This window comes from Tribolium madens, unplaced genomic scaffold (genome assembly GCF_015345945.1).
Source record: "Tribolium madens isolate multiple individuals breed KSU strain unplaced genomic scaffold, Tmad_KSU_1.1 Scaffold_3;HRSCAF=73;Tcas5.2_LG2, whole genome shotgun sequence".
Lineage (NCBI taxonomy): Eukaryota > Metazoa > Arthropoda > Insecta > Coleoptera > Tenebrionidae > Tribolium > Tribolium madens.
The window spans coordinates 10,773,837-10,801,678 of record NW_025401006.1 but is presented as its reverse complement, the minus strand read 5'-3'; the positions used below and the strand labels follow the sequence as shown (position 1 = coordinate 10,801,678).

General features: G+C 33.5%; 4 protein-coding genes across 6 annotated transcripts; 1 reads left to right on the top strand and 3 right to left on the bottom strand.

The window, feature by feature from the left end:
• Nucleotides 1-56: 56 nt before the first annotated feature.
• On the top strand, nucleotides 57-8,504 carry LOC123006976 (protein mini spindles). Of its 3 annotated transcripts, none has more exons than XM_044401956.1 (16): nucleotides 57-240; nucleotides 375-1,161; nucleotides 1,212-1,633; nucleotides 1,682-1,862; nucleotides 3,137-3,587; nucleotides 3,641-4,824; nucleotides 4,871-5,040; nucleotides 5,089-5,241; nucleotides 5,489-5,730; nucleotides 5,785-6,022; nucleotides 6,067-6,390; nucleotides 6,444-6,622; nucleotides 6,674-6,862; nucleotides 6,910-7,237; nucleotides 7,290-7,474; nucleotides 7,527-8,504. In XM_044401956.1, exons 2-16 carry the CDS (start codon nucleotides 411-413, stop codon nucleotides 8,269-8,271), a joined length of 5,742 nt encoding a protein of 1,913 aa, XP_044257891.1. In that variant the 5' UTR covers nucleotides 57-240; nucleotides 375-410; the 3' UTR covers nucleotides 8,272-8,504. The 3 variants fall into 3 exon arrangements, with proteins under 3 accessions (XP_044257891.1, XP_044257890.1, XP_044257889.1); XM_044401955.1 differs by having other exon boundaries at nucleotides 57-249; nucleotides 385-1,161; XM_044401954.1 differs by having other exon boundaries at nucleotides 57-249.
• A 46-nt stretch (nucleotides 8,505-8,550) lies between these two features.
• LOC123006977 (endoplasmic reticulum chaperone BiP) lies at nucleotides 8,551-11,516 on the bottom strand. Its single transcript, XM_044401957.1, has 3 exons — nucleotides 11,361-11,516; nucleotides 10,883-11,024; nucleotides 8,551-10,695 (listed from the first exon to the last, which is right to left on the bottom strand). The coding sequence occupies exons 2-3, from the start codon at nucleotides 11,005-11,007 to the stop codon at nucleotides 8,850-8,852; spliced, it is 1,971 nt and encodes a 656-aa protein (XP_044257892.1). The 5' UTR covers nucleotides 11,008-11,024; nucleotides 11,361-11,516; the 3' UTR covers nucleotides 8,551-8,849.
• A 1,453-nt stretch (nucleotides 11,517-12,969) lies between these two features.
• On the bottom strand, nucleotides 12,970-15,105 carry LOC123007275 (WD40 repeat-containing protein SMU1). The gene is made up of 9 exons (XM_044402479.1): nucleotides 14,899-15,105; nucleotides 14,636-14,846; nucleotides 14,474-14,588; nucleotides 14,010-14,428; nucleotides 13,739-13,962; nucleotides 13,587-13,688; nucleotides 13,357-13,540; nucleotides 13,159-13,311; nucleotides 12,970-13,110 (listed from the first exon to the last, which is right to left on the bottom strand). The coding sequence occupies exons 1-9, from the start codon at nucleotides 14,922-14,924 to the stop codon at nucleotides 13,012-13,014; spliced, it is 1,533 nt and encodes a 510-aa protein (XP_044258414.1). The 5' UTR covers nucleotides 14,925-15,105; the 3' UTR covers nucleotides 12,970-13,011.
• A 2,968-nt stretch (nucleotides 15,106-18,073) lies between these two features.
• LOC123007310 (microtubule-associated protein tau) lies at nucleotides 18,074-23,970 on the bottom strand. The gene is made up of 8 exons (XM_044402541.1): nucleotides 23,539-23,970; nucleotides 22,119-23,109; nucleotides 22,013-22,056; nucleotides 21,788-21,962; nucleotides 21,531-21,739; nucleotides 21,144-21,329; nucleotides 19,313-19,477; nucleotides 18,074-18,856 (listed from the first exon to the last, which is right to left on the bottom strand). The coding sequence occupies exons 1-8, from the start codon at nucleotides 23,623-23,625 to the stop codon at nucleotides 18,788-18,790; spliced, it is 1,926 nt and encodes a 641-aa protein (XP_044258476.1). The 5' UTR covers nucleotides 23,626-23,970; the 3' UTR covers nucleotides 18,074-18,787.
• Between the last annotated feature and the right edge of the window lie 3,872 nt (nucleotides 23,971-27,842).

The following is a 27,842-nucleotide window of genomic DNA, read 5'->3' as shown; positions in this document are numbered from 1 at the left end:
CTGCCTGATTATCTAAGTGGTGGCGCTGGCATTCGCGTTTAAAAAATAGGCCGATTTTTCAAATATGGCTTACAGGTTTTGTCTACATCGGATAAGCAGTTTTTATTGATTTCGCCTTCACATTGTGATAACGATATAAGAAACGGTGTTTTATCTATTAATTTTACATATTAACGTGGCGTTTTTAGTTTCCGTATCGATTTTAGTGTAAACTGTTTTAAGTGTGTAATGTTTTTTTGGGTACGTTAGGTAAGTCTATTTTAATTAAAAAATAAATAAAACGCAAGAAGGGATTAAATTAAGTGTAATTATTAAGTCTCAAGGACTTGATTTAGTCCGACTGTACTCCTTATTTGGCTGATGAATCATTTCAGCTTGTTCTAGTTTGTCCGTTATATTGAATTGAAAGTATGGAAGACGAAGAATACAAAAAACTCCCCATTGAAGAGCGTTGCGTTCACAAACTGTGGCAAGCTAGAAAAAACGGCTATGAAGAAGTCTCCAAACTCTTCCGTCAGATTGACGATGACAAGTCACCGGAATTTGGTAAATATCTCGGCTTAGTGAAAAAGTTCGTGGTGGACAGCCATGCCGTGGGTCAAGAAAAAGGCCTAGAAGCCACTTTGGCTTTTATCGAGAATTACGCCCATGCTGGGAAAACAGTCGGAGAGGTTATGTCAGGAGTCGTTGCCAAATGTATAGCAGCCCCCAAAAACCGTACTAAAGAGCTTGCTGTACAAGTCATACTCATGTACATTGAAATAGAAAAGGGAGAAGTCGTCCAGGAGGAACTCCTTAAAGGCATGGAACAAAAGAACCCCAAAATTGTGGTTGCTTGCATCAGTGCTTTTACTGTAGCTTTGAGGGAATTTGGGACTAAGATCATCAATGTGAAGCCTTTAGTTAAGAAAATTCCAGACTTGTTTTCTGATAGAGAGAAAGCAGTAAGAGATGAGGCAAGACTGATGGTCATTGAGATATACAGATGGATAGGAGGCGCCCTTAGACCTCAATTAAATAGCTTGAAACCCGTCCAAATTACTGAATTAGAGGCCGAATTTGCAAAAATTGAGGGCCAAAAGGCCGTGCCTCAGAGATACATAAGATCCCAGCAACAAAAACAAGCGATACCGTCGGGAGATGCTGAAGAAATTGATCCCGGTAATAAGCAATTAAAGTCTGATTAAACATTCTATTGTTTTACGATTTAGGTGAGTCAGATGATGTTCACGACGACGACGAATCGCCCGAAATGGACCCCTACGACCTAGCAGACCCCGTCGACATCCTCTCGAAGCTCCCTAAGGACTTCTACGAAAAAGTTGAAGCAAAGAAGTGGCAAGAACGAAAAGAAGCTCTCGAAACTTTAGAAAAACTAGTCCAAACTCCGAAACTACAAAGTGGCGAGTATGGTGACTTGGTAAGAGCCTTGAAGAAAGTTATCGAGAAAGACAGCAATGTGGTAGTTGTGGCTTTGGCCGGCCGTTGCTTGGCTGCTATAGCTACTGGCTTGAAGAAAAGGTTTCAGCCCTATGCTGGGGCTTGTGTTCCTTCGCTTTTGGAGAAGTTCAAAGAGAAGAAGCAGAATGTTGTCACTGCGATCAAAGAAGCAATAGATGTGATTTATTTGACGGTAAGAGCAAGAAATTGGTGAAAGAAGGGGGCTAAATTTGTGTTACAGACGAGCTTGGAAGCGATTTTGGAGGATGTGATTGAAGCTCTAGGTAATAAAAACCCGTCTGTTAAGGCCGAAACGTCGCACTTTTTGGCAAGGGCTTTCACAAAAACACAACCGAGTGTTGTGACTAAGAAGATGTTGAAAGCGCTGTCAACGCCGCTTCTTAAGAATATTAACGAATCAGGTACACTAAAATTAATTTTATTTAATTTATATCTATACAGGCTGTCCGGAAAATGCGTGCACAAAATTTCTAGGGGTAATTCCAGACCTCAAGATATAAAGAAAAGTTCCTGTGAACATAGGTCCAAAAAAAGCTTCTTTAGAAAGTTACGGCTCTGTAAAGGTGCTTTTTTTAAATAATATTTTAATTAGAAAAACTAAACCAGGCACCTGTAGGTTTGAAGAACACCAAATATGTTTTTTATTCATTATATTATTTCAATTACCTCAGTGCGTCGACATAAAAATTGGTCTGTATTTCGAAAACATTTTACCAAGGACATTTTTATGTAAGAATGTTCTTTTTATTTTATTATGGTATTAAATTTGCAAAAAGTCTTAAGAAAAAAAGTATTGAGTTATTTTTGCCGCAGCCCTCCTTATTTTGTGCTCTCCTGATGAAGGTTCAAAAAAAAAATATTTATTGCGATTCAGCATTCTAAAAAGCCGACGGGTGCGTGGTTTTGTTTTTCTAATTAAAATATTAACAAAAATAATTTAAAAAAAGCACATTTGAAGGCCCAGCTTTACAGGGTCCTAATTTTCTAAGGAAGCTTTTTTGGACCTATGTTGATAGAAACTTTTTATATTTTGAGGTATGGAATTATAGTAAAATCGTTTTCCTAAGACCTACTAAAAATTTTATGACACATTATAATAATTTTATGGCACATTATAATGTGTCATAAAATTTTTAGTAGGTCTTAGGAAAACGATTTTATTTTACCCTTAGAAGTTTGTGCATGCAATGTCCGGACACCCTGTATAAAAATGGTGAAGATAATATTTAAAAAATAAATTTTAAATTCAAACAATTTGAAATAAACAACTCAAATGTTCCTTAAATTTGATTGTATTTTTATGAAATGATGAAAGTAATTCTTTTGTGTTTTATTGATAATTAGCCACTCCTAAGCACAATTATGGATATTATTTCCGCTTGGGTGTACACTAAAATATAGAACTTTTTTCTTGCTTATGCAGTTTTTATGATCTCATTTTGTAATTTGTATGATCGTAATAGTAAACTAATTTTTTGATAATGAAAAAATAAGATTGTAAATTTGTGGCTCTTATTTTATTTATTCTTCTAATCGTACTCAACCAAATTATTTTGAGTAATTAATAAACCGCAATTTAATAGTCTAATCTTTCTGCAAAATTCATTCCATTAATGTCTCGATAATTTTTGAAGAACTAAAAATACGAAATAATATCGGCTTTTAATTGTCACAGATCCCACTGTCCGCGACTCTTCAGCCGAAGCCTTGGGCACTTTGATGAAACTCGTGGGCGAGAAAGCAATTGGCCCCTTTTTAGTCGAACTCGAAAAAGACACATTAAAAATGACAAAAATCAAAGAATGTTGCGAGAAAGCTGTCATTACGGTTAAAATAGCAGCAGCGAAAAAGGAAAGACCTACAACAGCTCCTACTAAAGCTGCACCTGCTTCAAAACCGGTTAAAGCAGTCCCTGCACCTAAGTCAGCACCCACAAAACCGTCAAGTGCTCCGAAGAAGAAAGCTCCAGTTGTAAATTCGGCCACGGTTGTGCGTTCCAAAGGCAAAAATGCGGCTAAGAAACCAGCAACTGAAAAGGAGTTAAGTGAGGAACAAGTCGATGAACTTGTGACTTTTATTCCGGCGGATGTTATCAACCAAATGTCTGATGCGTCGTATAAGATACGGTAGGTTTGAAAAAATAATAAATTGTATGAGTGAACTATGTTTTTTTTTTTAGTTTGACGGCAGTGAAACAGTATTTTGACGCGATTAGAGATTTGGGGTCGGATATTCCGACTCAAGCTTTGGTTAAATGTCTGAGTAGAAGGCCCGGTTTCAAAGACACGAATTTCCAAGTACTTCAATCTAAAATTGAAATTGTTAAGTACTTAGCGGAGAATTCGAATTTTTCTACCACAACGGCAAATATTTGTATCAATGACATTATCGACAAATTTGGGGACGTTAAAAATGGGCCTCTTGTGCGAGAGACAGTTTCGGCAATAGCCGAGGCTACGAGTTTGTCATTTGTATCATCCATAGTTGTAGAATCAGCTCTCAATCAGAAAAACCCTAAAGTCACCATTGAATCACTATCATGGCTTTCGGATGCAATTAAAGAATTCGGTTTCAATGATTTAAATACGAAATTACTGATCGAAAGTGGGAAGAAATGTTTAGCTTCAAGCAATCCAGGTGTGAGGCAAGCCGCAATTACTTTCTGCGGAGTGCTTTTCTTATACATCCAAAACCCCCTATACACTTACTTTGAAAATGAAAAAGCTGCATTACGTGAGCAAATCAACGTTGAATTCGAGAAATATCAAGGAGTTAAACCTCCTACCCCAACTCGAGGAATTGCTAAATGTTCTAGTAGCAACAGTTTGGACAACCTGGATGATAATGAAGTCGTTGAAGAGTACACCGGGCTTAAAAACATCCAAGATTCACTCCCGAGGGTTGACATAAGTTCACATATCACCGAATCTCTCCTCACTGAACTCGAGGATAAGAACTGGAAAGTGCGAACCGAAACTCTGACAAAAATTCAACAAATAATTCAAGAGGCCAAGTTTATTAAACCGAATTTGGGGGATTTACCCCAAAGTTTGAATCGTCGAATGGCCGATAGTAACAAGCAAGTGGCACAAACTGCCCTCAATATCTGTGAACTGATTGCGAAATCAATGGGGGCCCCATCGAAGCAATACATTAAGGTCTTTTTTCCCATGTTTTTGAGAAACTTGGGGGATAATAAGCCCCAGCTGAGGAGTGCAGCCAAGGATGCTATCAATGCGTATGTCGAACAGTGCGGTTATAAGGAGTTTTTTGAAAATGAGATGATTTTTGATGGATTGAAGTCGGGGACACCGCAATTGAAAGTCGAATTGTGGGATTGGTTGGCCGAGATTTTACCCAAAAGTAGGAAAGTATACAATTTGGGATTTTTCTAATTGAATTTTTCCAGTTCCGGTGAAAAGTATCCCAAAGGAAGAATTGGTAGTCTGTATCCCGATTTTGTACAGTCATCTTGAGGATAGAATGCACGACATTAGAGCAAATTCGCAAAAAGCAATTTTAGGTGTTATGATACATGTTGGGTTTGAAACGATGCTCAAGCAAATCGAAAAATTGAAGGTATTTACTTAAATTTATCGAATTTTTGTTTAATTTTGTTATTTCTAGCCCGGTTCCCAATTAGATATTCGTAAAAAATTGGATAATGAGAGAGCAAATTTGCCTATGCAACCCGCGCCGAAAAAAGCAGTGGAGAAGGAAGAAAAGGTAGTCAGAGGGACCAAACCCGTAGCTAATTCGAAAAATGCTGTCAAACCAAAGGTTGGTATAATTTTGTGTGTTAACATTTTACACAAGTTTTACTCTGAGATTAATTATGAAGTTTGCAAATTACACTTAATAATGAAAGAATATTTCAATAAAAAGTACATTTAACAGTGTGTTATAATAAAAACTTTTTACTTTTCACTGCTAAAAATATTACACATTTATTTACCCAAAAAATTTATTGCGAAATTAAAGAATATTGTGAATTTAAACTACAATCACCCTATATAATTCCGTTTAGGGGGCTGCATCAACTACCAAAGTTGCAACAAGTAAAAAGAAGGACGAAGACATCGACACGTCGCCACTCTTGGTTGTTAATAATCTGAAACATCAAAGATCTATCGATGAGTCGAAATTAAAAGTTTTGAAATGGAATTTTACAACACCTCGTGAAGAGTTTGTTGAATTGTTGAGAGATCAAATGACGACAGCGAATGTTAACAAAACATTGATTTCTAACATGTTTCATAACGATTTCGGGTAAGAATGGAGCTCTTTTGTATTTGTAGTATTGAAAATGAGTTATTTTGCCAGATATCATATCAAAGCTTTGGATTCTCTGATGGAAGATTTGAATGACAATTCGGCCGCTTTGATCGCGAATCTCGATTTAATACTAAAATGGCTCACGTTAAGATTTTTCGATACGAATCCTTCAGTTGTTTTCAAAGGTTTGGAGTATTTACATTCCGTTTTTAATGTATTAATGGATTCGAATTATCGCCTGTTGGAAAATGAGGCTTCAGCATTTCTCCCTTATTTAGTCATAAAGGTAGTACAAAACAGTTTTTTTCGTTAAATAATATGGATTTTTAGATCGGTGATGCAAAGTTTTGTAACGGAGTTCGATCGTTATTGAAACAAGTGTGTCATGTATATCCTGTTGCTCGTTTATTTACTTACATAATGGAAGGTGTTAAGTCGAAGAATGCTCGACAGAGGGCCGAATGTTTAGAAGCTATGGGGTCTATAATACAAGACCATGGCATAGGTGTTTGCGGGTCATCCCCGGTTGTTGTTTTAAAAGAAGTCGCTAAACAAATCTCAGATAAGGACAAATCGGTTCGAAATGCTGCCCTTAATTGTATGGTTGAAGCCTATCATATTCTTGGGGATAAAGTGTACAAAATGATAGGAAATGTATATTTTATTTTTTTGTAATTTTCACTAGATTTATCTTTTTTTTTTTGAAGATTGTGGGTAAAGATTTGGCTCTCTTAGAAGGCCGAATTAAGCATTCGAAACGTCCAGTAAAACCGGTCGAAATAATTCCACAGGTTAAAGAACAAGATATCATCAACGTTGAAAATGATAGATACAATGAACCGGAACAGAACGAAGAAGAAGATGAAGATCCTTTACCACCTGTGTTGTAGGAAATTAATTGATTCACCCGAGTTGCATACAATGTTTTTTCTTGTAGAATGCCACCGAAAACAGTTAGGGAAATCTCCGAACCTACAGGACCGTTCACTCTCGATTCGGAATTACTAGAAAAACTTGATAAACTTCTCGCTCCAGTTCATTTGACTGAAGTAAAGACATTCGATTTGGATTTCCTCAAAGATGATGTAAACATTCCGACTTTATCGCCGGCCGATATCAGAGCAAAGTAATTGATTTCGACGGGTAAAAATATTTTACGATTAATCATTTCAGGATTATGCCCTTGTCTCCCCCTAAGCCGCTTGATCCAAATATATCCATTTCGGCCTTAGGGGGCGGTTTTAAACAAACCACTACGAAAAAACAAGATCCAGTTTTGAGTTACCTTCAACAAATTGCTTCTCCTGATCCGAATATCGCGATTAAAGGATTGCAACAAATGACTGATTATTTTCATTTAAGTTCCCATGAAGAAATGGAATACGAGGAGGCTTTTGTGAAGTCCATTATTGTCCAGTTAAAGTATTTGAGAAATCAAGAAGCGGTTGAAGATTCAGAAATTCCCAAAATATATCGATGTATTTTGACATCCATTGATGCGGTAGGTTTTTAATAATTTCGAATCATTTTAATAAAAAGTTTTTTTTTTACAGTTTTATCATAAAAGTTTGCGTCAACAAGTTTCGAGTGAAAGTCTCAAGGAAATTGTTGATCAATTTATCTACGTTCTTGCCTCTCGAAAATTACAAAACTGTGCCAATGGCGATGCTTATATCCGAGTCATCAATTTACATTGCGTGAAAATAATCGAAAAATCGGATCATACAAAAATCATTTGGTAAGTTTGTAAAATTTTGTAGAAAAAATTATATTTTTTTGATTGTTTTTAGTGCTTTAGTTAAGTTAATTCATGAATGTATACGAAATGACAGTCCAGAACGTCACACTGAACTCGTAATGAAATGTCTGTGGCGTGTAATAAAATTAATGCCTGATTGGGGCGAGGAAGTCGACTACGACTTAGTCCTACTAGAGGTTCACAATTTCCTCAAAGAATTTCCATCAATTTGGTGGAAAAACAAACCGGTGGATACCACTTTACGTACGATTAAAACAATCCTCCATTCCTCTGTTAAAATCAAAGGAGGATCGATTATGTGTCATTTTGGTAAAATCCCCAATCCTAGCGAATCGGAAATCGAGTCATACATCTTAAAATTATTGAAAAGTATGAAACTAGAAGCAGTCCAGCAGCCCCCACCGCAGCCACAACGTATCTCATTTTCGCGAGCTACGCATACAATGTTGACGGAGATTTTCCAAAAAATAGGCAATAAAGATGACACTAAAGAGGGCTTGAATTTATTGTATGACTTTATGCAACAACACCCCGAAGCTGACATTGATCCATTCCTAAAGAAATCTTCCAAGTTTTTCCAGGACTATATCCAAAATGGATTGCAGGAAATTGAAAAATCGAGGAAAACGACAAGGGAAAAAGTCGAGGAAAAAGTTGTGGAAGCGATTACGGGATCAGTAGAGACTGAAGAAAACAGAGGACCCGAATATTGGGAGAAAAGACTGCAGACGTGGAAGAAAATTGTCGATGATTATGATGTTGTCGGAGATCAGTAGCGTTTTTAACAATAAATTTAAATTCAGTCACATTTTAATTACCGACGAATATCGAGTCGGACTAGACGAGTTAGTGGAGTAGCATTTTTAAACTGAATTTTGTTGATTTATTGTTAAGACTAATGATATAATACATTAATTTATTTTTATGTAGATAACTTAATGTATTTTTAAATTATTTCTTATTATTTTTTTACCGTATTTTAACGTTAATTATGATGAATCTCTCTAATTACCTCGTCTTTTATTTCACCTTTTACGCCAGTGATAAAATACAAATTTAAGATTTTCCAAGGCTTTATTTGAAAAATTTACAACTTAACAAGTCAAATACAAGTGTACAATAATTTACACTCGTACGCTCATATTTGATCGTGGAAAAAATAAATAAATTACCAGTACGCACATAAAAATAGTAATATAAAAGATTTTTACTACTCATTACAAAAAAATTCTGAACATCTCATTACTGGGAAATTTGTTAAAAATAAGACCCTAATTTATTATTTAAATCGCACACAATCCACACTCATCCACACCTATTGGGCTAGAAATGTAATTAAATTCAGTCTTGCACCTCACAGCTCATCTTTAAGATCATCATCATCTTCACTAGTCGGTGGAGGTGCCCCACCAGCTCCCTGATACAATTTCGCAATGATCGGTTGTACAACATCTTCCAATTCTTTTTTCTGTTTCTTGTACTCTTCAGCTTCGGTATCTTGATTTTCTTCCAACCATTTGATCTTCTCATCAATCGCTTCTTCCATCTTCGTTTTCTCGTCACTCGAAACCTTCGACCCCAACTTATCTTTATCATTCAGTTGATTCTTTAACGAATAGGCATAACTCTCCAATTCGTTCCTCGCTTCGACTCTCTCCTTCAATTTCTTATCATCATCGGCGAATTTCTCCGCATCTCTAATCATTCGGTCGATATCTTCAGGTGTCAGTCGATTCTGGTCATTTGTAATAACGATCTTTTCCCGATTTCCGGTTCCTTTATCTTCGGCAGAAACTTGCAAAATTCCGTTAGCGTCAATCTCAAAAGTGACTTCGATCTGAGGGACACCACGTGGTGCTGGGGGGATTCCAGTCAAGTCGAATTTACCCAACAAGTGATTGTCTTTGGTCATCGGACGTTCACCTTCATAAACTTGAATTGTGACAGTATGTTGGTTATCGGATGCGGTTGAAAAGACCTGGGATTTTTTCGTTGGGATTACTGTATTACGTGGGATCAATTTTGTCATGACTCCTCCCACAGTTTCAATACCCATGGTCAAAGGATTAACATCAAGAAGAACAATAGCATCGGTATCTTGTTCACCGGACAAGACACCAGCTTGAACGGCGGCTCCGTAAGCAACAGCTTCATCAGGGTTGATTCCACGTGAGGGTTCTTTACCACCGAAAAATTCCTTGACCAACTGTTGTACTTTAGGAATACGAGTTGAACCACCAACTAAGACAATTTCATCAACATCTTTTTTATTCATATCGGCATCTTCGAGGACCTTTTGGACCGGCTTCATGGTCGACCTAAACAAATCCATGTTCAATTCCTCAAACTTGGCTCGAGTTAGAGTTTCAGAGAAATCGTCACCCTCGAAGAAGGATTCAATTTCGATCCTGACTTGATGTGCCGAAGACAAAGCTCGTTTCGCCTTTTCGACTTCACGTCTCAATTTTTGTACAGCACGATTGTCCTTCCTGATGTCTTTACCCTTCTTCTTCTTATACAATTTAATAAAGTGGTCCATAACTCTTTGATCGAAATCTTCACCGCCGAGATGAGTATCTCCATTGGTAGCCACGACTTCGAACACTCCATTGTCGATGGTCAAAAGCGAAACATCAAAAGTACCACCACCCAAATCAAACACCAAAACATTCTTCTCCCCATCTTTCTTATCCAAACCGTAGGCAATCGCCGCAGCTGTGGGCTCATTAATAATCCTCATAACAACCAACCCAGCGATAGTCCCAGCATCCTTTGTAGCCTGTCTTTGAGCATCATTGAAATAAGCCGGAACTGTTACAACAGCATGGGTGACCTTCTTGCCCAAGTAAGCCTCAGCAGTCTCTTTCATTTTGCCCAAAACCATGGCTGAGATCTCCTCCGGTGCAAAGACTTTATTTCCTTGACTGGTCTCGACGGCAATGTGTGGTTTTGAATTCTTTTCAATGACTTTAAACGGAAAGAATTTAATGTCGTTTTGGACACTTTGCTCACTCCAATCGCGACCAATAAGGCGCTTAGCATCGAAAATCGTATTTTCGGGATTGGTAGTGAGCTGATTCTTGGCGGCGTCACCGATAAGACGTTCACCGTCGGCAGTGAAGGCCACATACGAGGGGGTAATTCGGTTGCCTTGATCGTTGGCGATAATTTCAACGCGACCGTTTTTGTACACACCGACACTGGAAACAAAAATTGTAATTAAAAAAAAATAACCTCAAAATATCCTTGATAATTGTCATACGTGTCAATTGTTATAGCCAACTTGTTTTTTTTACAAATAATTTATTATCTTATTATTCTACTAAAGATAATCCGCCATAAACAGTTCAAAAAAATGAGATTAAACGTGTAAAAATTCCAACTTACCATGAATACGTGGTTCCTAAATCAATCCCAATAACTGTGCCCACGTCTTCCTTCTCTTTTTTGTCATCTTTTGCCCATACGGTTAAGACGAGGCAAAGTGCCCCCAACGCTAGATGCAACTTCATCTCTTTACTTGTTCTACCTGGAACAAATCAAAAAATTGTAGCAAATGAACCAGATTTACTGTTATCCCGTCAATGTGGAATGTGCCACATGCAAATAACTGTACACTGTCTGGGTTCAACTTTTCTAAAATTTAAGACACGTAGGGGGAAATATTTTGAAATAATAATACTATACCACTAATTTCAAGTTTAATTTGGACAAAATTCGTGTTATTTTAAAGTTTTTCCTCGTCAATTAATGGACCTGAACCGGCATGACACTTTACTGCATCATTCGAGAAAATTTTAATAAATGTCGACGACACTTTCAACCCACGTACCGAATTATTTATTGATTTTATTTAATTACTTACCAGTTAATTAATTAAAAAATACAATACTTTTGTACTTTCTCAACACAAGACACTTTACACACTCTGTTCACTTCTTTAACTGCAAAAACTGACTGGAATTCATTGACACGCCGAATATAAATCGAGAATTTGTCGTGGGAATGTCTGATTGGTTGCTTTTTGAAAGTTCGAGATTGTGATTGGTTAATGTCCCTTTTGTTGGCCGTTTCTGATTGGTACACGTGACTGAAGATTTCCTGAATGTTCTGGGGCAGTGGCGTAACAAATGGAATGTTCAGTGATATTTTTCGAGAAAATTGCACCAAAACAAGGATGTTAGGAGTATTCTTAACATCACCATCACCAAATCTGATAGTTTTGGATTAGAACTAGTCAAATTTTTAGTATTGTTGCCTATAGCCACGAATAAAAATTGTTTGCAATTTAAAATATTTGTAATTTTTTTTATCTTCAAACGATCGGTGCCATCCCGGGTAAAAAAATAGGAGTTAAAATTTTTGACACTGTAAATCAGGCTTTAACTTCAAATTTGACTTAATAAAACTCACAAAACGTCAAAACGTCGGGACATTTCTATTGAAAATTTGAGCCGTAGAAACCAAGTGTTTAGAGTTTAATTTTTTTTTCTTATATATTGTTTAGTTTCTAATATTAGTGAAAGTGAGTTTCGTTATTTATTTTTGAAGGTTTAACGAAAACATACTTTTTAAAAATGTAGGTATTACACAAAAACTAAGAATCCTAAAAAATAGGATTTCACTGCTTTAAATGAGAAATTTCAAATTTTGAAGCTATATTTTTTGCCTCATTTAAATAAAAAAGGTAGAAGTTTGTTAACAGTTGAATAAAAAAGTACAATCTCCCGCAATTTTGGATATCATTTTATATGTATAGTTGTTACTTATTTATTTAAATTGGTTAAACTAATTAACAAAATAAATCACTGAAGAAACACAAGAATTAAAATAATATTTTTGCCGATTACAATTTTACGAAGTCCACGATAGCAACAGATTTGAAAGCATTTTTTTTATTTTTCAACAATTTTTTTAAAAATGTAGGTATTACACAAAAACTAAGAATCCTAAAAAATAGGATTTCACTGCTTTAAATGAAAAATTTCAAATTTTGAAGCTGTATTTTTTGCCTCATTTAAATAAAAAAGGTAGAAGTTTGTTAACAGTTGAATAAAAAAGTACAATCTCCCGCAATTTTGGATATCATTTTATATGTATAGTTGTTACTTATTTATTTAAATTGGTTAAACTAATTAACAAAATAAATCACTGAAGAAACACAAGAATTAAAATAATATTTTTGCCGATTACAATTTTACGAAGTCCACGATAGCAACAGATTTGAAAGCATTTTTTTTATTTTTCAACAATTTGTAACTTTGCAATGGGATAATAATTGTTCCAAAATACGTAGACTGAGATAATGAATATGATGGATACTACTAAATAATAATTAAAAATTATTAGTTCTTAAAATTCATCATACTCATAAAATTATCCATTTTACATCAACATTAAATAAAAACGGTCCTTAGATAATAACATGAACTTGTCAATTTTCAAAAACATGGGTTTAGAAATAAAAAACCTTCTCTTAATGTACTCTTTAGTTCTTAAGATTACAAAATTACAATTTACGGTTTCCACAAACGTACAAGTCCATCCTCGCTATATGAACAGAGTAAATTCTGATGTGGATGGTGAGCAATACCAATAACATCCTTTTCATGAATCTAAAAAAAAGTGAATCATAACCAGATCAAACTAATGATAACACACACATTTAAAGTTCTTTCAAGTTTACCAGAATTTGTAGAAAAGCAATACAAAACTAAATCTTCACCAACGCAATAAATCCAATCACCTCTTGGTGACACTGTTGAACATACAAAATCACCTCCTTCACGTTTACCACTTGAAAATGACCTAACAATCTAAAAAAAACACTGATTTTTTCTTATGACTTGACAGTAATTTACCTGTCCTTGGAGATTCATAATAACTACAGTATTAGTGCGATTACACACAACAAAATGTTCCGGATTTTTTGCAAAATTGTGAATGTTGTTTACAGTAATGTCACCTGCACCTAAAGATTTAAAAGTGTTGATGCATTCCGCAGCTCTTATACTCCATACTTTCACGGTCCCATCAGAAGATGCACTAAACAAAAATCATTGATTTTTAATCAGTCATTCTAAAAAATTACCTCAGAACATTGTGTCCATCTTGAGTGAAAATAACTTCATTTACAAATGAACTGTGCCCACGAAACTCTTTCAATATTTTCCCAGATTTTAGCCCATGTAATCTAAAACAAAATTAATTTGAAATGTGTACCACTGGTTTTTGAAATGTTACCTAATGGTGTGATCAAAAGAAGCGCTTAAAACTTGACTGTTATCTCGAGAAAACTGTAAACACGTAATACCTTTAGAGTGAGCTTTTTCAATTTTTCGCAAACACTGGCCAGTACTAATCCTCCAAACTTTGATTCTACCTGTTTGTGACCCAGTTACCAACATTTCGCTGTCGCGTGAAAACGCCATACATAAAACTGCATGTTCCATCATCATGAAACTCTCCTAAACAAATAAGAATATTAATCAATTTAATTTAGAACAATTTTTACCTGGGCTTGATATTTCAAATCCTTGCGAATCTTCCCCGTGGTGAAATTCCACACTTCAATGATCCCATCAATACTCCCTGTGACAAGATATTGTCCATCTGGAGAAAAGCGAGCACACTCCACGTGTGATTTTTGTCCAAATTTAATTTGTTTGGCCATTTGGGTGGGAAATTGTTCATCTTCCTGGTCTCTGATGGCAGCTTTGCCTCTAAACAAGTCAATCGTGGTACCAGGTGGTAACAAACCTTGATGTTGTTGCCACTTTAACGCCTGGCCAAGTAGGGCCAAAAGACGGGATGATGGTACCACTGATACTTCCCCTGACAAAGCATGAGCAATCGCAGCACGGCGTTTTTCTTTGCTGCCGCCGTCAGGGTACGCCTCGCGAGGGTCAAAATATGAACGAGCGAGTAAATTTTCTGTAAAAAAGTGTTATTAATTTTTCTACCAAATTTGTTGAGTACCCAAGTGTATGTAACGTTCGGGTTCATTTTGTTTCATCATTATCATAGGGTCTGTTTGTCTGAGGAGTGATCTCGCCGCTCCTAACTCTCTTAGTTCAATTAATTCTAAAACAATCTGATAAATTTGTAGTAACTCAAACTAAGTTTTTAAAAATATGTCACCTGTTCATACAAATCAATCAATTTTTTGTCTGGAAGTTTAAGTGATTGAATTGCTTTCAAAACGGTGTCCCAATGCCCATTATTGATATCTGCACAAAAGCCATCAACACTATCTACAGTGTTTAATGTTACACCAGTTTCCTCCTGGAGTGTGTGAAGAGTTCTTAATAAGTTAGATTCTTTCAAGTATTGCTGAATTAGACGAATTACGCTACAAATAAGGAAAATAATAAAACTGGTATATAGGTTATGTTTTTACTCACTCTGCCGATTCGATTTCTATCGACATATTTTAGGAGCTGGACAGTTTTGAAGTTTTACTTTTAATATTCGAAGGATAAGACGCACTTTTATTGATAAAAATACACCAAATTGCAAATAAAACACTTTTTTAATTACGTTTTTGACAGACCGATGTTTGGGTTTGGATAGTGTTTTGACATTTGACACCACAGAACTTTGACACTATTGGCTTTTGACACAAAGGTATTGACATTTTTTTTGCGCAGAGATAGAAAAAGTGTCATATAAAATACGTGGTTATAGGTGTTACCAATACATATGCCAGAGATCTTTAAAAAAACTACCTACGAAGAATTCATACCTACTGAATTAAAAGGAAGATGTTGTTTTTTTTCTCTATTTTTCTAAATACAAATAAAAATATGAAAAGGGTTTAGAAACGGAGCTAAGGAAGAGTAGATCCTTAATTTTGTTCTATAAACAACAATTAATTACTGTAGTTAACTGCAGAATATGTACCTACAAGGAACTCATAAATTGTAACTTAATATGTAATACCTAATATAGCTACATTCAAAAAAAAAAAACGGGAAATGAAATTTTTCTTAATGTAAATTCGGCTCTGGTTGTCAATTGTCAACATGACAATACCTATCAAAAATATCTCTATCAATGTCGTTAAATTTATATCAACTTGTGTAACGCCACATTTATGTGAAGTAGAGAAAGCCAGAATCGTCACTCACCTGGAAAATGGTAGGAAAATTATGAACTTAGCGGCAGAATTTAGAGTGCCATCAAAATATTTTAACCTATTTTTAATAAAATAGGTTCACACCATGGAAAAATTGGAAAAAAAACCTCTACATTTTTTTGACATTTCCCGTTTTTTTTTAATGTAGCTGTACATAGTATTTAATAGAAGTAGTAGTAAAAGTACCTATTCTTAATAGTAGAAGTGGTCAATCGAAAGCGGCAAAAAAGCCAATAAGTTATTATCAATGAACAGAAGATTTCGTTTATTAATTAAAATCATTGACTCAAATTATTAATTAATTATTTATAAATAAATACAGCGTGTGTCAGAACTCGCGCCCTAGAGAAAAATTTCAAGTAAAATAAGATACCAGGAACATGGAAAACAAAATTCGACATCTTACATTTTTTATATCTAATGATACTGATAATCTTGTATTATGTTTTTTTACAATTATTTAGTAAAGGTACAAAAATTTTGCCAATAAAAGTCGCAAATAACATTAAACAGAGTTACAATTTAGGATACAGCTTCCTTGTTTGCTCTTCCAATAGCCTGTAGTAAAAAAACTTGGAAAAATTTTTTTCCAGCAAAAATAAATAGAGTCAAAGTGCAAAATTTAAACTCATAACTTCGAAATTTTTATAGATGGAGTTTCTAACATTTTTTTCATGTTCTTGTTCTCTGGTGGCGCGAGTTCTGGCGCTGCCTGTATAACAATGAATACCTAACTATAGGAACTTAGTTTAATAATTAATTTGGTTTACTCGTTTACTTATTGGAAAAAACGGTGTTATCAAAACATAAATCACCCAAAAATATCAGTCGCTAATTAAATAAGTTAAGAAATAAATGCAATTCTGAAAAGTTTATAGTTATAGGTAAGCAATTTATTCCAAAGTACAGGTGATTGTGGTATAGATGTTATGTGTTCTTGGGGAATTTAGACAATATGACACAAGAATGTGCAAAATAAATTTTATTTATCAACTAAGATAATTCTAAAGACAAAAGGCAATTTATTTTTACATAAATAAATTAAATTAGCTGAAACATGGGACTAAAACAGAAAATAAATCCGTATTGCCATAAATCAGTGTACTTTATTATATGGAATAATCAGCAGGTTAGTAGGCAATAACTTTGATTACCTACCTACATTTTTTTGCAAAAATAATACGTATGCAATAATAATTTTAACATTATCGACTTAAATATAATATCTATTTAAATGTACACATGAATGTATTTCATCTTTTGTACGTGGAACGGTGAAAACTGTGGTTTAATGATATCGTTGTATAAAAGTGAAAATTTTGTTCTAATAATATTTATTCTAATGTTGATATGTATTTTTTACTATCAGTACAAGATTTATATGAGCAGCAAAAGATCATCTTTTAAAAAGTCGATACTGCAGAATTTTTACAAGAAGTTTCTTATTATTTTATGTTTTTTTTTTATACTTTTGCTGCTCACTATATTTAGTGTCTACAGCGGTTAATAAACTAGTTTTTCTTAATTTACATTAACTATATTTCTAGAGCTGACATTGGTTAATATATTCTTGTTCCAACAGTCATCACTTAAAACTTAAATACTTTTGGATTTCTATTGGCAACAAACTAATGGATTATGTAAAATATTGAGTGATTGTTGGACAGTACAAAATAATAAACATAATACAAAAACACTTTGCTTTAATTAGAATTAAACAGTGTAGTATGTATCATTAAATAAGAGGGATTTTATTCTTAATAAAGTCACAGATAAAAAAATAAAAAAGATACCGAAAAGTGTATGAAGTAATTCAAAAAAGTATAAAACATTGTTTTGAAAGATACTCGTAATTTCAACTTGAAATTTTCAATTTCACGTTTAGATAATTCTGTTGTTTTTACGTTTGTTGATTATACCTACCTAATAAACGCTTTTACGAACTTGATGACTTTTAGTAAATTAATTGAAGAACAAATTCGTAAAAACGTCAATTATATTTATACTATTTAAAATCTCCATGGGGGCCGAGGTGTTGCGGTTTTCTTAATTTTTAGAGAACCACTCCTGTAAAATGCTGATGTTGGACGATTTTTACCGGCAACCTCTTCTTTTACAGTTTCTAGGTTTCTTGACTTTTCTTCACTCGGATCAAAATATCTGTCACGAGCTGATTTTGATACATTTTTCTAAAAACACAAGTTTATTTTTACGTGAGGAATGAAGGTAGACTTATATTTTCAATTCGAAAACAGGGACATTTCAAGTAGTAATAAAATATTCTATTTCGTTTGAGAAGGCTAGACTGTGTGGTGAAATATAAAATTAAAATTGTAAAACTTACCTAAGGCATTTCGGCTTGTGTTTAGTGTTTCGGGCAGATCTAAGATTGTGATTTTTGGTGCAAAAATTGTAACGTTGGTGAAAATAAAAGCTGCTACTATATACTAATGCACATTTTATTAATGGTTCTTATAAAGTTAATACAGTGATGATATATTCAATACCATCTATGTTGCAAAACAAAATAAAATATTTTTACTGGAAACAGCATAACTGAAACATGAAAAGTACAATATGCATAAAAATTATCAAAACGCTTCAAAATTAATAACTCCTTATTGTGAAAGGATAAACATTTTGATAACTTTTTCACAATGAATAACCACAATTGCAATTCTATCAACTACAAATATAAATTAATACTATAGGAAAGAATTTAGGTTTCAACTTTAATAAACAGTACAAAAATGTTGATCGTTTGGTCATTATTCTAGGTATCACAACACCAAACTATTTTATCATACATTAATATTATTTTACATTGAAAAATATATTCTTGAAACGAACAGCATTTGCTTATTTTACTTAAAATAAAAGGAAAATTAAGCAAAAGTGACACTAAACCTCAGCATTTTAGTGGAAAATACAGTGTTAGTGTTAGTGGATTCTAAATATACTCTATGAATATACAATTTATTATTTTTCAAGTAATACATGCATTTCGTACACGGGCTTCATGCTGTATCAGTAAGTTAATGTTACTTCTCAAATGTATTTCAACCACATGTTTATCAATAGTTAAAGAACTATATCCAAGTATCAACTGGTCTAAAATAGGTTTAGAGACGGCACATTAATTAAAAAATAACAAATTAACGTTCTTGGTTGAGATTTTCATCAGCTACTGGACCTCCGGCTTCCGGCTGGGACGGCAAGGAATTCTACACAAAATTGTCAATGTTAATAAAACTAAAGCTAGCAAAATTAACGAAATCAACTATAATAAAAAGCCCCAACTGTGTTTACGTACGAAAAGTACAACTACAGTTTCAAAAAGACATTGTAAAAAATCATGCAGTTATTAATCGTCATTACAAATAAGCTAAACGTTAATCGAGCTTTCTCATACGACACGAATAACTCATGCCTCAAATTTTGTTAGTATTGATTTGACAAAATTATGTGTACATAAAATTTTGATTTTCGTCCGTTTTTTATCTCGCTAAACTAAATGACATGGAAGCAGTCAATAAAATTTGTAAAGATATTCCTTCTCCTGGAAGAAAAATTATACGAACTTGGTCAGTCTTTAGAATTTGTTATATCACAGGAGTTTACGTCCATTTTAAAATTGGTAATAATGTTTCGGTAAAAACAGGTCCAGAAGAAACACTCACCTGAGAACCACACAGCGAATGATTCTCGCTCGAAATAGCCGACCTCTGTTTTAAATATTCTTTATCGTCGAAAATCCTTTTATCACCACCTCCAGGCTTATGCTTGACGTTGTCCAAACTGCCCACTTTACTCTGTACTTTTAAATCCAATTTCTTGTTCTCAATCTAACAACAGATTTTTTTTATTATTTAAGTCAAGAGTTATAATTTTTTTAATGGTGAATTTGTTAACAAATCAACAACAATTTAATGCGTGAAATTAATTTAGAATTATAGATTGCATTGAGAGTCTTGAAACTAAATAAAATGCAAAATTCATTTTCACCTCATTTCTTCACCTAACAAATTCTCCCCTGAAATTGCGTGCCAAACACTGCATTTCCCCGTGCACTCACTTATTTCTATCTCTTTTCTAACAGAAATTTTATACTTTCTATCGATTTAAACACCAAAAAAATATTTAGTACACACTAATGTTCTTTTTTTTTATAGAAAAATGTATTATATAGGTTGTTTATTAAAAGAAAAAAATGAATGTAAGCGAAATGGTTGATAAAGTTTATAACGTATGGTTCGAAAGTTTTGAGAAAAAATCACCTGGTTTGATTGAGTGGCAAAATGCATGTAATGAAGCAGGTGATGGAAATAAAATGTCACTAGTCATACCATTTAAATAATCAATGCAAACGTTTATAAATTTGTCGAGGTGTTTATAATCTTGTTGAGCGAATATCGAAACAAAATATTGTCGATATTTATAGAAGTTAAAATAAAAGTAAATCGACAATTTATCGTAATTACAATCAAAAATACAAAATCTGTATCTCAAAGAGAAAACTGGCTAGGAGATTTAATGTTGGAAAGACTGTGATGTTTATCAAATAAGAATATTTTCTTCTGGTAAAGGAGCAAAGATGAACAATATTTCTCTCTGAGATGAAGGGTATCTGTATAGACGATTACGAGAATGTCCCTGATGATGTGAGATTAAAAAACAAAAAAACAAAAATTTATTGATAAAATTATTGTATGTTGTGCAATTTCTGATCCTGGCTTTATTTCGCAGCTCTACATTGGCGTTGTTCGTGGCGAAACTCTTCAGTTTTTGAATAGAAATTATGTAGATGATGAAATAATGGTTTGGTCAGAACTTATTTTATGCCATTATGCGAAAATTATAAGGGAAAAATTTAGAGAAAACAACGTTGTGGTTGTCCAAAGGATCATGCAAAGCGTTTCAGTAGAATATTTGAATTTTGCGTTATAATAATATAATAAAAATTTGATAAAAGTATAAAACTACTTTTATAAGAGTTGTCAGTTTCTGAAGTTTTGTCCAAAACTTTCGGACCATACCGTACCAAAAAAGTCTTAGCTGGGACTTGAAAAAATATAGAATATTTGTAATTAGGGTTGTTCCGTTTGGTTTATTGTATAAACTTGTATTGTGTTATTAAATTAAATTTTTAAAATACTACTAGTTATTTTCAAATTTTTACTCAAATAATTTTTTATTTTTTCTTCTATGATTACGTGAAAGTCGTGAACTATATTATTTCTCATCTATTTTAAACGCTATCACAAATTTACAATTTTGTGCTGTGAAAGCGCCTCAGTGATCGCTACCAAATTACATTGAAAGCTTGTGCTTTTCGTATTTTTATACTTGATTGTCATTTCTAAAAAGCAATTTTTGGTGTAACAACAACTATAGTTACTCACTTCCTCTTCTTCAATATCATCGTCAAACTAAAAAGTTTTGTTGGGTTAAATAAAAATTAAAGTGTGATCGCTTGGTTTATGTTAAAAAATCAAAATTACTAAATCTTACCTTTACGTCTCCCCCACCAGGAACATGTTTAATATTATCTTTGGAACCAACTTTCGGCTTAGCTTTGTCCTTAAAATCTAATTTTACAGTCTCTATTTTCTTCTCGCCACCTTTCGGTTTATGTGTCGCATTTTCTAAAGAACCAACTTTTGGCTTCGCATTCCACTGAAGTTTTTGTTGTTGAATCTACAATTTTTTAAAGTGGGTTAAAGTGTTACATTAGATGAGTAGGAAGGCGTGCCAGGGAGTGTCAAATTATTTTATGTGACCTTGTTATTTAATTTAAACCGTTAACAAAACGTATCACGAAATATTAAATTTGTAATAAGCACAACTCACATTCAATTAAGATTAGCGCAATTATATAATTATAAAAACTGTAGTTACCTTTTTATCGCCCCCTTTGGGAATGTAAGCATCATTTTTAGCTTCAATTCGTGGAGCAGCATTTTTGAAGTCTAATTTTTTACTTTCTATTCTGACTTTGCCTCCTCCGGGCTTGTAACTTGCGTTTTCTAGAGATCCAATTTTTGATCTAACTACCTTCAAGTTTGGAGAAGGAGCTGATCCTACTTGGATCTTATTCATAGGAACTTCTACAAAAGCAATTTTTGTATTTAAAAAGTTTTGTTTTTAAAAATTACTTTTTTTCTCTGTTGTTCCGGGAGTACTTGCTGTTGAATCTGGACTTTTAAGACTCGGTGATTTAGATCCTCGTGACAATGATCTGTTTTTGGTTGGTGTCGTTGAAGATGTGCGACTCGAAGTTTTAGCTGATGATTTTCTTGGAGAGCTGTGATCGCCATTACTAGATTGGTCCTAAGAATTTTCGATAAAAAATTGATAAAAAAATATGATTTAATACTTACATTTCCTTGTGTAGATTCGTCTACTCCACTATCGTTATCACCTTCTAAAAGAAAGAAATTATTTTAGCAACAGGAATTTGACTGATATTAGTAAAGTAAATTTAACCTGAGCGAGAAGGAGATTTTCCTTTCTTTAAATTTTTTAATTCCAAAGTTTTGGAATCGGGTTTTTTGTCGTCACAAATACCGTTTTGTATATCTTTAACAGATTTTTCTTCTTTTGGTTTAGAAATAAATACATCGTCTTTTTCTTCAACTTTTTCTACAACTCTACCTACAGGAGAATGTGACTTGGTTTTATTTTCTTGAACTGGTAATTTAAAATCAACATTTTTCTGCATTGTGTCTGTTTGTGGAGAAGGAGGTTTATTGGGTACGTTAATTTTATCATCATTTTCCATTATTCTGTTCATTCTAACACTAGACCGGGATTCCGGTCGTGAAGGATAATCTTCATATTTTTTATCCAAATTTTCCATAGAGCCTGAAACCGATCTTCTCTCTTCGTAACTTCCAATACTACTAACCGACCTTCTCCTTTCTTCTTCAGACACACTCTGTGGTTCAGAAACATTTGAACTCATACTAAAACTCCGGTTTTTCATCGCATTTATGGCGGATTTAGTCGCATCTTCTTGAGCGGTTTTGACATTTTCAAGAGGTTTATGTAACAAATCTGAGGAATCCAGTGTTTGACTTCTGATCAAATGATCGTCGAGTTGTGGTCTTGGTTGATTAAAAGCCGGAACTGATCTTTGTTGGAAAATCCCAGGCTGTCTTGGCCCTTGTCCTTGTGGAAGTTGTGGTCTTGGGAAAGGAGAAGTTGGACGGAAATTAGGATTGATGGGTCGTGCTTGATTTTGTATGAATTGGGGTTGACCTGGAGGTCTGGGGGCTCCTCCTGGAGGTCTCTGGATGAATTGCTGTTGACCAGGAATAGGTTGACGGATTTGTTGGGGTCTGGGAGGACCTGGGGGAAAGCCTGGACGCAACGGGAGAGAACTCCGGCTGTCCAATCGTGTCAAAGGCGGTCTTGGAGATGTTGCATATCCCGGGAATTGTTGGGGAGTTCCGCTACCGTTCTGATGTGTTTTTGTCTACGAATTGATTGCATGATTTAATTGAGTTTGTGTTTGATTTCATTTTCAATTATTTTGTCATGAAATATTGATGGATTTTTAATGGGAGTAAAAATAGCGAAGGTTTATCGGAAACGAAAATACTTATGTCGTTGAAAGAAAAAACTTGAATTATGAGAAAGGATTTAAGTATTTCTAGGAGGAATGTCACACAATGTGTTCTCTTGTTGCCAGTGCCTGGCTCGAAAAGCTCCAATGACAAAAGTCCACGAAACTTTACCACGGCCTGTTTTTATCTACATAACAAGTCAATAATATGCCGAATTACTGTAACAACTACCGTGATAAATAATTTAAATAGGGGTGCAGCAAGTGCGGGGCTTGTACGAATTAATTAACTAAACTTAGATTTGTCGTAATTCAGTGCACTTTTTTTCATCTTCTTACCGGGTCTTGTGTGGGTTGAGCATCTTTAAAAGGCACATTGTTTTCAGGTGAAGGACCATTTAATACTGCATTTGGTGGTTGAGACATTATCTTAAAATTCTCCAAAGCAAATCGCTATTTTATGCTGATACTGCAATTAAATTATATTTTGCTAAATTGACTGTAATCAACTTTTTTACCGCAGTTTGCAAATTACTGTGCAGATTGACGTGGTTGATATCTACCTCAAAAGTGATTTTAAACAAAGTGGGAATACAACTTTGGTGTAATTGTTTGCGTGACCAAATAGAAATTTTAATTATTTAAATCAGTTTTTAAAAGCTTTCTACACACTAAAACTACTTAATAACTTACTAAATTGCTATTTTCTCATGTCGGATTTGGAAAATTTTTAAAAGAAATTAAAAGTTGTATTTAAAAGAACTGACCCAATTTTGACTGCGGTTTCTAATGCGTGCATGGAAAGGTAAACAGATGGATTTTGAACATTTATTCTCACATAAAATGCATAAATCACCAATACATTGTATGACTGCTAACAATCTTCTTTCAATAATAATGGAAGGATTACTAAAATATACACAGTTAACCACATTTGTGATCAATCTTTTCAGTTCCACTCGACAACTTATATTTTATTAACTGCGAAAGCTAATGTAATTTAAATGCCAAACGAATTACACGAAATACCCTTTGGAAAAGGCTGAAACAAACTTGAAACAATAATCGTCTCTCTTCTGTCAGCAATCTTGAAATTCATTTTACCCCTAGCAGTGGTGGTTTTCAAAGAAAGTAGTAAAATTTGTCATTAATCAAAATGGAAATATGAATTACTTTTTAGTGCAAACGGAAGATTCGCTTACAAGAAATGATTGGATAACACCTTAATGGTAATGTCTGAAGATATACAGTCAGGCGATCAGTTTAGAATAACGGAAATTTCATGTTTCAGTCTTTCTAATAAATTAAATTCATTCCTGTGAAAGAAGCTCCAGGAGAGCTCACGCAAATTTGTGTGCATGTATATGCAAGATAGTTGAGATATTTTATATGTTAATGGAAAAGCAAATAATAGCTTTTTTACTGTTTTGATAACTTTATCAATATTAATAACAGACAGTATTTTTGGCATAATTTATTTTTTATTTTAACGGAATGCTACTACATTATTAAATCGTAATACTGACTCAACGTGAATAAAATCGATGTTAGTTTAAATAAAATTTTCTTAAAATAGAACTGAACGTATCTATATCAATTAACGTCAGAGAAAATCTATAAAATTGTGCTCGCAACAATCGCAACATTCTTGTGTTTGCAATATTTAATTAAATTTTAGATTATAGTATAAGTACCTCCAATTTATTATTAGGTACCTACTACTATTTTGAAATATGTAAATTTTTTTATCTTACTTACGCCTATATTTTTTTAAATGTAATTTTAATTTTATATACAGTATGTCCCCGGATTGAGTTTACAAGAGGAAAAAATGTTTATCTTTGATTTTACGCCAAAACTGTAAAGGAAAAACATTTTTTGCTTTACCTGAAACGGGCAAATCTGTAATTAAAACTTCATTATTCTAACTCAGATTCTGGATTTAGAATATTTTTTCTCTGCTTTTTAAGTCCTATCACATTGGCGGTTTTTTTATTTTGACAAATAAAAATAAATGAATTTACGCAAGTTAAATAATAAAAATATTTGTGAAAAACATAATTTTAAGAAATAGCAACTCAAAAAAACCAAAGTCATTTTTAACAAGAACTACCATTATTTCATTAATAAATTAATTGTCAAAGTGACATATAGTTGTCAAATAAATAAAACCGACAATGTGGTAGGACTTGAAAAGCAGAGAAAATAGTAGGTTATGTTATTAGGAGTAAAAGTGATTGTTTATGTGGCGAAGCTGAACGTTCATTTTGCCGAACGGAGTGAGGCAAATGGATTCACTCCAAATAACATATACTATTTTATCTGCAAATGATTCAGATGGAACGAAAAGAGCAACACACCAATAATCAAGTAAATCACCTCAATAATCAGGACGCTTTGCAATAAAATCATAACAAACGTCACGCGTCAGTTTCGGAATTTGTGTTGAGATTTCACAAGTGTGGATTGATTTAACTGGTGAATAACTGGTGTAGTTTATAGTGCAAAATGTCGAATGCTGATAATATACCTTGTACCTCTCCAGAAAATGCTGAAAAAGCGAAAGGGACAAGAAAGAGACAACAGTGGTAAATGCCAAAGTAAGTGTCAAGTAAAAGTGAAAACGCCTAGGCGTAAAAACAGTGTTTTTACTCCATGTCTGAAAAGTAAGGTACTTGTGTCATTTAGTCATAAAAGTGGTCACTTTTGTGACGTTTGCGGATAAAATATTTTAAGTCGAAAATCAGGAGAAAAATTAACTTTTCTCTTCACTGAATCAGAATAATGAAATTTTAAGTACAGATTTGTTCGTTTCAGGTGAACCAAAAAATGTTTTTTCTTTGCAGTTTTGGAGTAAAATTAAAGATACAATTTTTTTCCTTTTGTAAACTCAATCCGGGGACATAGTGTATTTTGAAGAAAACAGAAAAGAAAAATAATAATTTATATAAAACAAAAATAATCCTCTTATTCAGATTTTGTCGTGAGTATTGTGTAGGTTTCTTATTTTAATATGTATTTGATAGTGAGTCATTTATTTACAGCAAAAGATTAACAAATGTTTCATGGCTTCTTTCAATTATGTAAAAATAAAAAATTTTATTTTTATTTACTTATCAAGTAAAAGAAAAATATTCACTGACTGAGTAGGTACGAGTATATACATATTAACTGGGGAATAGATTCAGTGATATAACAAATATTTTTAGATATGTCCATACAAATACAAAATTCTGTTTATAATTTATTATTCAAAATTAGGAATAAATGTAATTTTTAAATTCTTGTTATTTTACAAATGAGTGATGAGTGTGTAATGATCGTTATTATTACTAGTGGTGAAATACAGGTAAATACTGTATTTAATAATCAAGCATATACATGAGAATCCTTTTGTTAAACTTTTTAGCTAAAAATTGACGTAAAGCCTAATTATTTACTTTAAAAATTACTTTAAAAATTTAAGGTTTATTGATTTACCTTCTATACGTAATGTTCTATTTTTAGTTAAACTGATAATTCACATACATAAGTTTTTAGCAGTCGAACAGCCATTATAAAAATTGGTAAATAATAGGTGAAAATGAGGTCATAGAAATTAATATTAAATAAAATAGCTTATATGCGCGTTTAATAGAGAAATGGAGAGCAATAGAAGAGAGTAAAATTCGCTTTAATGACAAGTTAATTTCGTCAATATATCAGTGTCCAGATAACCTGGTTTTGCTACATTTTGTTTACTTTGTGTTCAAAGTAACATAAAATGTGTAAAACACAACTGGTCACGATAGAACTAGGTCTTTGTTTACATCCACCTTTTCATAAACGCAACAGTAAAACGAGTCTAAAAATAAAATTAGCACTACCATTTACATCTTTCTAGAGGGGTGCTTAATGCGTCGCATTAATTCTTAATGATTTTAATTGACCGGCAATAAAGTTATGGTTGCTACAATTACTCACATTTAAAAGCGGTCTCTACAATAATTTTCAACGTTGCGTGTATCAAATGGGTGTACCGGATAGCTTAATTTACTCAACAATTACTGTATCTGTTGCAAAGTGCAAGTGCAGGCCTAGTGCAGGTGTAAAATTACCTGTTACCGGCAACACGGGGTGAGTTCACTGTGCTGTTGCGGATAACTGCTCGAGCTGAAGCCCACCACCCGCTATTGCGCTGCCGCGACATCGATCGACCCATTCAAGATACTACCAACATGGACATTCGTTTGCTTTTTCAAAAATTTATGCTATCTTAGGTACTTGAAAGAGGTGGAAACCGTTTTGTTTATTTTTTCAAAAGTACAGGGTTTTTTTATTTTTTCGTTTAGGGGGAGATGTAGATGTTTAGGGAAAAACTGTGGAAGCATCCATGAACTAGCTTTGTTCTCGGTTATGTGAGAGGTTCTGCATTACAGAAGCATTATATTACGTTTATAATAATGATGCTTCTATAAGCTGAATGGGCCATGTAATGTTCTTGGGTTAATGCAGTGTTACAAAACTCTAATAAAATGAGTTTTATTTTTTCATCATTTCAAATATTAATAAATGGTGGATGCGCCGGGTTAGTAGAGCATGAGAAGAATATTTTTACTAATATTTTAAAGACAAAATAAATACATTAATGAAAGAGTAAACGT

Excerpts from the sequence above, each read along its gene's own strand:
- LOC123006976 (XM_044401956.1), top strand. The coding sequence starts at position 411 with ATGGAAGACGAAGAATACAAAAAACTCCCCATTGAAGAGCGTTGCGTT. Across the intron at positions 1,634-1,681 it reads TAGATGTGATTTATTTGACG|ACGAGCTTGGAAGCGATTTT; the intron begins GTAAGAGCAAGA and ends TTTGTGTTACAG. Across the intron at positions 5,242-5,488 it reads AAAATGCTGTCAAACCAAAG|GGGGCTGCATCAACTACCAA; the intron begins GTTGGTATAATT and ends AATTCCGTTTAG.
- LOC123006977 (XM_044401957.1), bottom strand. The coding sequence starts at position 11,007 with ATGAAGTTGCATCTAGCGTTGGGGGCACTTTGCCTCGTCTTAACCGTA. Across the intron at positions 10,696-10,882 it reads TTAGGAACCACGTATTCATG|TGTCGGTGTGTACAAAAACG; the intron begins GTAAGTTGGAAT and ends TTTTGTTTCCAG.
- LOC123007275 (XM_044402479.1), bottom strand. The coding sequence starts at position 14,924 with ATGTCGATAGAAATCGAATCGGCAGA. Across the intron at positions 14,847-14,898 it reads ATAGAAATCGAATCGGCAGA|CGTAATTCGTCTAATTCAGC; the intron begins GTGAGTAAAAAC and ends CCTTATTTGTAG. Across the intron at positions 14,589-14,635 it reads TGATTGATTTGTATGAACAG|ATTGTTTTAGAATTAATTGA; the intron begins GTGACATATTTT and ends CAAATTTATCAG.
- LOC123007310 (XM_044402541.1), bottom strand. The coding sequence starts at position 23,625 with ATGTCTCAACCACCAAATGCAGTATTAAATGGTCCTTCACCTGAAAAC. Across the intron at positions 22,057-22,118 it reads AAAATCTCCTTCTCGCTCAG|AAGGTGATAACGATAGTGGA; the intron begins GTTAAATTTACT and ends TCTTTCTTTTAG. Across the intron at positions 21,963-22,012 it reads ACGAATCTACACAAGGAAAT|GACCAATCTAGTAATGGCGA; the intron begins GTAAGTATTAAA and ends GAAAATTCTTAG.